Source organism: Dermochelys coriacea, chromosome 2 (genome assembly GCF_009764565.3).
Source record: "Dermochelys coriacea isolate rDerCor1 chromosome 2, rDerCor1.pri.v4, whole genome shotgun sequence".
Classification (NCBI taxonomy): Eukaryota; Metazoa; Chordata; order Testudines; family Dermochelyidae; genus Dermochelys; species Dermochelys coriacea.
In genome coordinates this window covers 263,545,020-263,557,153 of record NC_050069.1, presented here as the reverse complement: position 1 = coordinate 263,557,153, position 12,134 = coordinate 263,545,020, and the positions used below count along the sequence as shown (strand labels likewise).

The 12,134-nt window shown below is 49.8% G+C and overlaps 1 protein-coding gene across 3 annotated transcripts in view; it reads left to right on the top strand.

Annotated features, from left to right (window-relative positions):
- The window catches only part of HHATL (hedgehog acyltransferase like), a 36,475-nt gene that overhangs the window by 19,297 nt on the left and 5,044 nt on the right, over positions 1–12,134 (top strand). For all 3 annotated transcript variants that reach the window (XM_043509753.1, XM_043509754.1, XM_038391896.2), the window contains exons 7-10: positions 6,170–6,341; positions 8,067–8,211; positions 9,291–9,326; positions 11,312–11,513. In XM_043509753.1, coding sequence (XP_043365688.1) covers positions 6,170–6,341; positions 8,067–8,211; positions 9,291–9,326; positions 11,312–11,513 — 555 coding nt within the window. The remainder of the gene's footprint in view (positions 1–6,169; positions 6,342–8,066; positions 8,212–9,290; positions 9,327–11,311; positions 11,514–12,134) is intronic.

Here is a 12,134-nt window from a genome sequence, read left to right as displayed (position 1 = left end):
CAGGCATGTTCTAAGGCTGAATTGACTAATGTTTAGAAAGTGCATTGACTGCAATGGATGTTTCCCTGAATAAAAACTGAGTAAGGGCCTCAGGACTTGACCCATTAATACATCAGAAACGTGCATCTCTGAAATCCTCCCATCTGCCCAACCACCACCCCCTCCCATTATCCAAACTTGGGCCGGGCTTTGATATGCATTGTTGCATTGAGTTGTCCATTTAGATGCCACGCCTTCCCAGCTCCATTCAGATGAATGAGACTGCATGGGGCAATATTCAGGGCCTAGCTTGCCCACAGACACAAAGCCTGCTTTTCGACAGCCCTGGCAAACTCTGCTATAGGCCCTGATGCGCTAAAAGCTGCCAAGGCCTGACCTCATTGCAGCTTGTCAGAGCTGAACTTTCCTCTCCCGTATGACCTACTGCTCAACACTTCCCCTCCAGGCAATACCAAGCCCTCCAGAATCTCTGAGACGACACGTTTTGATGATGCCTAAAACACAAGACATCTCCTCCCATCCCAGCCGCCATTTCCCCTTTCGGAAACGGTGGGCTGCACAATGGCGCCATCATTGGGATGCAGGATGCTGAAATATTGTTGGTACTAACAAATAATAATATAATAATAATTAATAATAACGATTGCATAATACCCAAAGATGGGATGGGTGCATCAGAAAAATCAAAGAAAGACTCGGTCCCTTCCCCCAAAGAGCTTACAGGGTAAGGCTGTGTATACACTAGGGAATTTTAATTTCCCATGGGTGTTATCACTGGTACACCTGCACCAGTGGTAGGATTGTGCTTTACTACGTGTCTGTACAGTGCCTTTTTGACCGGGCGTTCCGGTTGAAAAACGGATGCCTGGCAACTCTAGCAGGAACCACGGTGGGGAGATGGATAGAAGGGAAAGGGGCAGGAGCCAGGGTTGGGGGGATTGGATAGGAGCAGAAGAGGGGAGCAGCTGCTTGTATGGGAAGCAGTGGGTGGATGCCAATGGAGAGAGGGAAGGAACCAGGGGATGGGGGGTTGGATAGGTGCAGAGAGGGAAGTAGGCAGGAGCTCGGTGGGAGAGGGGAAGTAGAATAGGTACAGAGGGGGAGTGAGCGGCTAGGAGTAAAAGTGGAGGAGGAGGGGCAGTTAGGAGCAGAGGGGGAGAGGGCAGGAGGCACCAGGGATGGATAGGAGCCTGGATGGGAGGAAGACAGGAGGAGAAGCATACAGGGACAGGTCAGTTTGCTTGTTCAACAGCTTAGGAAATTGCATACAAAACACCTAAACTAAGGTTAAGGTTGCAAAGTCAAGTACTGAAAAGCTAGAAAATACCAAACACCTTTGTATGTATCTGTAATGAGCCAATCTTTATTACATGATCACTTACTAGTTTGCCCACTGGACCCTGCCCAGGACATTTCTATCCAGTTGAATACCACCCTGGAGAATTGGATTCTATCCCTGCCTCAGTGTCAACTGTTGTTGTGGCAGTCTCTAGGGGTCTCAGCTTTCTGCTAACTGGTCTCCCTTTATCCATCTCAAATTAGCTCAGTCCATCACCCCTTAATCTCCAGGGCTTGCAGTCTTCCTTTGTCTCTAAGTCAGTTTCTCAGAGGCAGCCTGGGGTGTAGCTGTTGCCCATCTCCTATCCCAGGCCTTTAAGCTGTTAAAAGTCCAGTTGGCCACCCACAGTGGGGCAGACAGGGTGCCTGCCCAGCTCCGTGTGGCTCCTGGGAAGCAGCTGGCACCTTCCTCTGGCTCCTAAGCATAGGGGTGGCCACAGGGGCTCTGTGCACTGCCCCCCACCCCAAGCGCTGGCTCCGCAGCTCCCATTGGCCAGGAACAGAGCTGCCTGGTTGCTCCTCTGCCTAGGAGCCAGACAGACATGCCGGCCACTTCCCAGGAGCCGCCTGAGGTCAGCGTTGCCCGGAGCCTGCACCCCAAACCCTCTCCCGCTGCCACAGCCCCAACCCCAGCCCTGAGATCCCTCCCACACTTAAACTCCCTCCGAGAGCCTGCATCCTGCACCCTATCCCACACCCCAACCCCCTGCCCCAGCCCTGAGCCTCCTCCCACACCCAAACTCCAGCCTGGAGCCCCCTCCTGCACTCCGAACCCCTCGGCCCCAGCCCAGAGCCCCCTCCTGTACCCCAAACCCCTCATCCCCAGCCTCACCCCAGAGCCCACACCCCCAGCCGGAGCCCTCACCCCCTCCCACACCCCAACCCCCTGCCCCAGCCCAGAGCCCCCTCCCGCACTCTAAACCCCATGGCCCCAGCCTGGAGCACCTTCCTGACGCAAAGGCCATGCTCCTGTCAAATTTCTAGTGCCCGCTCCAAAGCTGGGAGGCGCTAGAGCTTCTCAAATGAAAGATCGCCAGAATTTTTTAACCCTGGGCAAAACAATGTATTTCCAATCCCGCCCAGCCTCATTTTCAGAAACCGCTGAGCCATTTGAGCTGACACTTTCCGGAAGTCATTCCGCCTGAGGCAGATGCCCTGTGTGGCAAATTTCAGCCCAAAGCAAGTGAAAACAGGATCTTTGTCAGTCACTGGCGCTGGTACCACCTCCACGCTGATAATCTATTGAAAGGGCTTATATGGCCACAGTTAACATGACCTCTGCTGGACTCACACTCTTTAATGTGCTGTCACAGCACCCCTGAGAAGCAGGGCAGGGCTACTATTCCCATTGTATGGAGGGGGAAACTGAGGCACAGAGAGGCTAAGTGAGTTGTCCAAGGTCAGACTGGAAGTTTGTGGTGGCTCAGGGACTCAACCCCAGTCTGCTACCTCCCACACTAGAGTCCTAACCGCTGCACCAGCCTTCCTCTCAGCTAGGCTCTGCACTGTCCCTGAGTGCAATAGAAGGCAGCTGACCTTCATCCCACAGTGGGATGAATCACCTGGAAGGATGTTGCATGCGGTATCCATGGGAACACTGAGTCAGGAGTTCCATCCAGCCCAACGCCCAGCCCGTGACACTGCGTAGGGATGGCTTTGGAAACAGAGATAAGCGGAGGCCCTTGTGATTCGCTGAAGCCCCTTGCATTGCATCACAGATGTTTCCTCTTAGACCTCAATGTCCCAGAACCCGTTGTTAGAGGGGAGAAATGATAGCTGCCTGGGATAACCAGCCAGTAACAGCTGATCCCCACCGGATTAAACTCCAGTGGCTTCTCTGGTCCTATGTTTGGAAGCCTCTTCATTTCCTGACAGCCTGGCTGCTTGCAGGCCGATATCAGAGGCGGTATGAGAGTAACATACACAAGCGATGCTGGCCAATGCTTTAATCCTTGGAAATCATCTGTTTCTGTTGATTGGGCTATTACTGCTGCCTCCAAAGTGCTTTCCGAGAACTCCTGCCCCATGGGGAATGAAGAAATCATAGTGAATGTAAGCGGATTTCTTATTCAGCAGCAAGTTTACGGAGCTGCTGAGAGCCAAGGCATAATCCTAAACATTTGCCATGATCATTATTATATTCCAATATTCAAGGGAGGCTGCAGAGACTGGGAGGAATAGCACCAACTGTTACTGCAGAGCACACCAGTGAGCCCCCGAAATCAGAGAGGGAAAAGAGCAGCCCCAACTGATGCAGAATTCTCCCCTGCTCTGGATTCCTGAGAGCCTTGTCCAGTGTGGTGATGGGGCTTCCAGCCCTTCCCTTCCTTTATTACAACACTCGCTGCACGGCAGTGAAACTGCTGTCAGGGAATATGCACACGGTACAATGGCCATTCTAAAAAGCCCACTGTAGCAGAGGGTCAGAGTGAAGTCACCCTGCCCCAGCAGGAGGACCAGCCGGGACTGTGCTTGCCAGAGCAACTTGGTGTACACAAGTATCAGAGGGTAGCTGTGTTAATCTGTATCCACAAAAACAACGAGGAGTCCGGTGGCATCTTAAAGATTAACAGATTTATTTGGACATAAGCTTTCGTGGGTAAAAAACCCCACTTCTTCAGATGCATGGCGTGAAAATTACAGATACAGGCATAAATATACTGGCACATGAAGAGAAGAGAGTTACCTTACGAGTGGAGAACCAGTGGTGACAAGGCCAATTCAGTCAGGGTGCATGTGGTCCGCTCCCAATAACTGATGAGGAGGAGGGAAAGTTGCTTTTGTAGTGAGCCAGCCACTCCCAGTCCCTGTTCAAGCCCAAATTAATGGTGTTAAATTTGCAAATGAATTGTAGTTCTGCAGCTTTATCAAGCATTCTTAAAACTATAGTACCCATCTGGAGAAGTGAGGAAACTGATTGACAGAGCGAGACGGATACCCAGAAGTTACCTACTACAGGATAGGCCCAAAAAGAAAAATAACAGAACACCACTGGCCATCACGTACGGCCGCCAGCTAAAAATCTCTCCAGTGCATCATCAACGATCTACAACTTATTCTGGAAAATGATCCCTCACTCTCCCAGACCTTGGGAGACAGGCCAGTCCTCGCTTACAGACAGCCCCCCAACCTGAAGCAAATACTCACCAGCAACTACACACCACACAATAAAAACACTAACCCAGGAACCAATCCCTGTAATAAACCCCATTGCCTACTCTGTCCCCATGTCTACTCTAGCGACACCATCATAGGACCCAACTACATCAGCCACACCATCAGGGTCTCATTCACCTGCACATCTACTAATGTGATATACGCCATCATGTGCCAGCAATGCCCCTCTGCCATGTACATTGGCCAAACCGGACAGTCCCTACGTAAAAGAATAAATGGACACAAATCGGACATCAGGAACGGTAACATACAAAAGCCAGTAGGAGAACACTTCACTCTCCCTGGATGTTCTATAAGAGATTTAAAAGTAGCCATCCTGCAACCAAAAAACTTCAAAAACAGACTTCAAAGAGAAACTGCAGAGCTACAATTCATTTGAAAACTTAACATTAATTTGGGCTTGAACAGGGACTGGTAGTGGCTAGCTCACCACAAAAGCAACTTTCCCTCTCCTGGAATTGACACCTCCTCAACAATTATTGGGAGTAGACCATATCCACCCTGATTGAATTGGCCCTGTCAACACTGGTTCTCACTTGTAAGATAACTCCCTTCTCTTCATGTGCCAGTATATTTATGCCTGCATCTGTAATTTTCACTCCATGCATCTGAAGAAGTGGGGTCTTTACCCATGAAAGCTTATGCTCAAATAAATGTGTTAGTCTTTAAGATGCCACCAGACTCCTCACTGTTTTCTTGGTGCACACAGATCACTGTGTACCCCCTGCACTGTCATGCCCAACCAGCTAGCCTGTGTATGGAGCGCATGGAGGGGAGCTTAGAGACTGATTTCTCCCTGCTGCCTTTGGGGTGGGTAATACACCAGGTGGCACGATCAAGTGCACAGCTCTTTTGAGTGTAAGAATCATTACTGTGACTGGCCCTTGTAAAGTGCATGCAGGGCTGTGTGTCCCTCTTGCCTCATTCCTACCCATACAGAGGGCCTGCCACAATCTAGGTCTGAGGTTAAGCTTTAACCAATCCCTTTAAGCACTTATTCCCCCTCAAATAGTTCTCCGTGTTGTGACATTTCCCTCGAGATCACCAGTTCATCCCCTTTTTCCAGATCACTGATGAAATAAAAAACTCAAGACTGTCCTTACAGTGAATGATGTATTGTTTCCATTTAATTGTGTTAGTGCCATGGGAGTGCACTGCACTCATCAGAACTAAACGACGCAGTCCCTGCCCAGAAGAGCATATCAGCAGCTCTATTGCTGTTTCTCGCACACCAGCAAGGCCGTAGCCTACAAATGACACGCTCTGTCCAAGACTGACAGAGAAAAGGAGTCATTAACTCTGTGCTGGGATTTGACCTCACCACAGTCATCAGAACTCAGCTGCACCTGTTGCTAATGCAGACAGGCAAAGCTGCTATTTTGCATCAGTGGACTGCTTGACGACAGTGGGGTTAAACTGCATTAGTATCAACTTTTAGCAGGTTACCCTGTGCACACTCAGCAGATGCACCAACAGTGGCCACTGATGGCTCAAACTGGGACAAAACCCCAGTGTAGACAAGGTTTCAGGCAGGCTGGAGAAATTCTACTAGAGATGGCCAAAGGTGGCTGTTTTACTCTCAGCACATTCTCTGGGTAGCATAGCAAATGCATCCCTTTCAATTCAGCCCTTCCCATGCTCGTCTTCCCAACAGGTAAGCACCAGTGAGCTGAGACGCAAAGACAATGAGATGTGGAACATTCGCGTCCACGCTTTTCTCCACCTGGGGGCGATCGTCGCTGTGGATATGTTTTTCCACTTCTTCTACATCTTGACCCTTCCTGCAGACGTGAAGTTCGTGACTCGGCTCTCGGACTGGGCTTTAGGTGAGTGACCCAGAGAACCACCTTTCATTTCTGGCCCTTAGTTGCTTATTGGCCATCTCTGATTTTAGCAGGTTTCGGAACGTCTCGAGTCTGAAATGTTAACTAATATTTTTATTCAGGTGCCTAAGTAATGTCATGTAATAAGGGAAGATAAATCAAGGCCAAAATGGTTAACCGTGGATGCTTGAAGTTGGGCAGCTAAATCATTATTTAGGCAGCTAAAGTAAAAAGGCCCTGGTATGCAGAAGTGCTGAGCACCCAGCAGCTCCCATTGATCTCAGTGGGAATCGTGGGAGCTCAGCACCTCTGAAAATCAGCCCCAAGATGTCTCGAATGGGACACCCGGTAACCCAGAATTAGTGGCCACATAGGAACATTTTGGCCAGGGTGCGGCTGGGCCAAAGTTCTAAGACAACAAGAGACACTGTCAAAGTATCCACTTTCGTGTTCAACAACGGCTTCTCCACTGTTTATCGTGACTGTAGTCGCGGGGCCAGAGTCTGAGATTCTGGTCTCAGCCACGCCAGCTTGAGCACCTGAGGCCACCAGAGAGTAAAACACAGAGGACTTCAGTGGAGTGGCTCCAGATCCGCACTGTTGTAACCGGGAGCAGAATCTGGCCTATTATGTGTGTGTGTGGACACAGGCAAAGGTGTCACAGGCTCAAGCGCCACGGGCAACAACCAGATAAAGAGAAAACTTGCCCCTGGCTGAGCCTGGAGGTACATTTCAGGTGGAAGGTGCACTTGCCACGATGCTTTCTGAGACCAGAATGTGGCCGTAGCTCAGCCTCTGAACTTACGGGAAGGTTTGAGAATGGAATAAAAACAAACTTTGATTTGTTTTAAAGCGTGATGCCTGCGTTAACCGCTGATATCAGCGCTGAGATGGCTGGCGTGTGCTACAATAACCATTCTCCTCAATGGATCATATGCAGGAACCGAATCCAGGAATTTTATATATAAAAGCACAAGCCTCTCCTGCTTGAGTTGAAAAGACCAGGTCTGCTAGCTCAGAGGAAGTAGCAGAGCCCTAAACCTGTTATTATTATTATTTATGTATTATAGCAGTGACTAGGAATCGCAGTCACGGACCAGGACCCCGTGGTGCTAGGTGCCATGCAAATTCACAACACCCTGCCCAAAAGAGCTCACAATCCAAGTTACTTCTATATGAGGTCTGGACCCCAGAGGAAAACAGAGCCACCTTCGCTTAACTAGAGCGGGTTAAATGCTTATTCTGTCAGAATTTGCAGTTGCATCTAAATAAAAAGACTTTGTGAAATCGGGCCAGTTTCACTGGAATTTTGGTTTATAAGAAAACCGGGGGGGGGGGGGGAGGAGTTCTGACACTATGAAAACGTCCCATTTTGACATGTTCCAAACAAAACATTTCCACTTTTTGGTTTGAAACCACTTTTCATTTCAATTTTTTTTTTATTTTGTAGGGTATCATAGTAGAAAATAAAAAGGGCAATCTTGAAACACAGTGTTTCAAATGACGCAAAATGATTTTTGTTTTGAATTTTCCTTCCCAGAGAATTTCAAAAACTCTGGGGTGAGTTCTTATTAAGCACGAAGCCAGATTTCGAAATCACAAAATCCTTCGCTAAACGGAACTTCTGTCTTCTGCACAGCTCTCGTGTTAATATTAGATCATGCTGCTGTTTGCCTGCCTCTCACTGGGCAGTTCTCTTTACTCCTTTTTTTGCTGTGCACCATTCAGCCGGCCTGGCCTACTCTAACTTGGTGTATGACTGGGTGAAAGCTGCCGTGATGTTTGGAATTATCAACACCATTGCTAGGTTGGATCACTTGGACCCGCCGCAGCCCCCGAAATGCATCACCATGCTCTACGTCTTTGCAGAAACGTGAGTGCATCTAAAATGTTAATGGACCCAGGCAGCAGGAGACTCATCCAGTCAGTCCAAAGGAAATATACTGAGAAGGAACACAGCTTTGTCATTTCTCTCTCCTTGCAACCAGTTGGTCAAATAGTCCCAACATCTTATTGGCTAAGGTTGCAAAGGAAGGGAGAATGATCATATGCTACATACGTTACCTAGTTAGATAGATGTGGCCATGGGCCCAGATCCTCAGTTGGTGTCAATAGTCATTTCTCTGTTCAAGTCTATGGAGTTAGACTGATTTACATAAGCTGAGGATCTGGCCCATTACCCCTGCTACTGATACCAGAATGGTGTAAACACATAGGATCAAGAGAAATTATTGAGCGTTGTCCAGGGGGATGTAAGCAGGAGTAATGAGATGGACGGAAGAGAAGGGACATGTAGGCTGAATATCAGGGAGAACTTCCCAACAAGGAGATGTATTATCGTGTGGAACAGTCTCCAAAAGGAAGAGGTGGAAGTCCCATTACTTAAGACATTTTTAAAACTAGACACTAGGCAATGCAGAAAACCGTCCTTCCCTGAGAGGTACATTCAGCCAGTGAACTACGAAACCTTTCCCACCTCCGGCTTCAATGGTGGATCCGTCAGGATAACGTCGGATTGTTCCCAACTATTCATAGTGTTACAGTGGTGTGAAAGGAGAATTACCCCCCTTTTCTGGCCCACTTCTGCTAAAAATGTAGCTTAAATCACTATTTATATCACTGAAGTCAGTCACCCAGAGATGGCTCTGGAAGAGGCATCTGCTTACGCCCAGGTCCCAGTGTGGCCCATTCACTTCAGTGGCGTTTGCAGATGAATAACTGCAAAATCAGATGCTTTGGTGAAACATTTGCATTGGAGACAGTTAAAGTTAACACTGGTAATCTGCGCCTGGCAGACAAACTGGTTAATCGGGAGTAAGTTCAATGGGATCACACCAGTGTAAAATGGGTGCAAGTGAGAGCAGACGTCTTTGAATGAAAATGTAATATAATGCAATTGTTAACGCTTCCCATGTTAATGTTTTTCTCTCGTTTTGCCTATCTGTATTTTAGGCACTTTGACAGAGGGATTAATGACTGGCTATGCAAGTAAGTCTCCTTAGGAGATCGGTCATCTCCACTGGGGTTTGGGGCTTTCTCTTCCATGGCCTGATTGACTCCCTGAATGGCAATGTAACTGGCTCTAGATGGCAGAAGGATGTTAAGCATTATTCACCCTGGTCACAGAGAATCCTAAAGCATCTCAGTTCTCATCTCTTTGCTGATCAGCTCCCTAAGCTGTGATCCAGCCAGCCTGTTTTTAAAAAAGAGCTGAGTCAACTGGTTTGGAGACAATAAGAACCAGCCCGAACCACCACCCAGAACTTGACTCAAACCTTTTTGCTGAACAATTCCATCCCGGCTCGCCTCCAATCTGATTCTCTCTCACTCCGCCAAATCCAGCCCCCCCAAATCTCTGGTGACCTTGTTCTGACCATATCCCAAGGTTTATGCTGCATCCATGTCTTCCTCAGCCTTTCAGCTGTTTTCAGTAACAATAACACACAAGTGACTGTGCGAGGAGAGTGTCAGGTGGTCTGTGATTAAATGTTTGTGCACCAGGGAGCCTGGTAAATGGTTCATACATGGCGAGGTGGTAGGGTTGCAAACATTGTAATATTTAAAAACTGGACACTCCAGCAGGAGTGCTGGAACCTTCCCCACCCTGCATTGTCCCCCTGAGGCCCCGTTCCAACCCCGCCTCGTCCCCCCCAAGACCCCGCAAACATCCACTCCTCTTCCCCCATCCCCCGTCACTCGTTGCTATTCCCCTCTCTCCCCTGCCGGGGTTGGGAGGGATTCATCTGCAGAGCTGGGGCTGGGAACTGCAGCCACCCAATGCAGGTAGGAGGCAGCCCCGGCTGAGTAAGGACTGGCGCGGGTAATGACCCGGCACCTCCCAACCACCCCCACCCACAGTAACTGGACTTTGTGTGTCCAGTCAGTCGATCTGACTGGACACTATCAGGTTCCCTTTTCCACCCACCTTTCTGGTCAAAAACCAAGCACATTGCCCCACTAGGAAGAGGTGTCACAATAACTGTATATCATAAAAACCATATCCTTGCAGGAGAAGAGCGAGAGGGGCTTTGTAGTGGCTTGTATTATGGTGATACGATATATGTTCATTGCTGGAGGTTTCCCAGACATCATCCTGTCAGTCCCCCAAGTAACACTGCCCCGGTCCCTCCTGCTGCAGAATCACATCCCCAGGGCAAACCCCCATGAAAAGTCTTGTGATTCCCTACTGGCTATCCTCCCAGTTGCCTACAGCAGGGTGTACCACTCCCAGTGCCAGACAGCAGCCATCCCCAGCTCCCCACCATTTACTCCCCAGCAGATGTAACTCTTTCATTGCCACGGCACCTCTACAAATTCTTCCTCCGCCCGTACAATCCCCAGGAGACAAAACGCCTGCGGAAGACAGTCCTGGAGTAACTTGGTTGGAAGCCAAGGGTAACGCGGGGAGGAATTCTCTGTTCAAGCTGCAGAGCTGCTGCTCTAGCCCAGGGGCTGGTGTAACAACAATAACAACTAGCTCTTACACAGCATTTTCCATCCCTGGCTCCCAAAGCACAAAGGAGGGCCAGGACCACCATTCCCATTTTACAGATGAGGAAACTGAGGCACAGAGGGGTGACAAGACTTGCCCAAGGCAAAAGCACCAAGTTTCAGTTTTCCCCAGCAGTGATCCACCCCCCGGCTCTACCCCAAGCCCCCACTCCCACTCTGCCTCGTCCCCCAAAGCCCCACCCTCATTCCGCCACTACCTGCCCCCACTCTGCCCCTTCCCCAAGGTTCCTGCCCACAAGCCGCTTGCTGCTCTCCAACCTCCCACAAACCCCTCCCTGGGCCGCCAGACAGCTGTGGCTGGTGGGTGCTGAGCACCCACTACTTTTCCCCCTTGGGGGCTCCAACCCCGGAGCACCCCCGGTGTCAGCGCCTATGGCCCAAGGTCATCTAGCAGGCCAGTGGCCGAACCAGGAATACAATGTAGATCTCCACTAAACAATACTGATCCTATTGACCCCTAGGTACGTGTACGATCACCTTGGGGAGAACCACGACGCTGTTGTGAAGGAGCTTCGGGCCACCATCTGCACCTTCGCTGTCACCACCCTGTGGCTGGGCCCCTGCAAGATCGTTTACATCTGGTCTGTCTGCAACTGCTTCGGACTCAACTTTGAGCTCTGGGTGCAGAAGTGTTTCCAGATGGAGCCCTTTGGCAGCCTGGAGGTAAGAAACTCAATGGCAACCTGCCGTCAGGTGGTGTGGATCATCTGGTTTGGGGTGACAGATAGATAAGAACATGTGTGACTTCAGGGGAGCTGCACCAGTTTACACCCAGGGGCCCAAAACGCTGGCTTCATACAGCACTTTAGATTTCCCATCAAATGGGGAGCCGTAACTGAGGAACCGCAACACTGCCGCGCTCCCTGGCAGTCTGCCACGGTACTGCCCTTGTCCCTGCCTCGGTTTCTCTTAGTTTGTTCAGGGATGGAACCTATATCCATCAGTCTGCGCCTGTAATCCCAGTCCTCCGTCTGGGTTACTTGCGTCTCTCCCCTTTCAGGACTGAAAGGAGTCTGGCCCCACCCAAAGTCCTTCCCATCTCTTCAGTGGGCCTTCTCTCAGTCGTCCCAGAAGTTTGGGCTTTCGGCCAGTGGCCTCTCTTCTTATCCCCTCTTTTGGGGGCTGCCCCCTTTACTGGTGTCTTCCCTTCTTTCTCAACAGGGCAGGAATGAAGTAAGTTAAAGCAGGAACACAAAGGCAAAGTTGAGAATTCCTGTCATTGTTGCCATCCCTGATCAGGATTCTCAGCAGTCTCTACTCCGTGCAGGGCTAGGAGGAGGACCC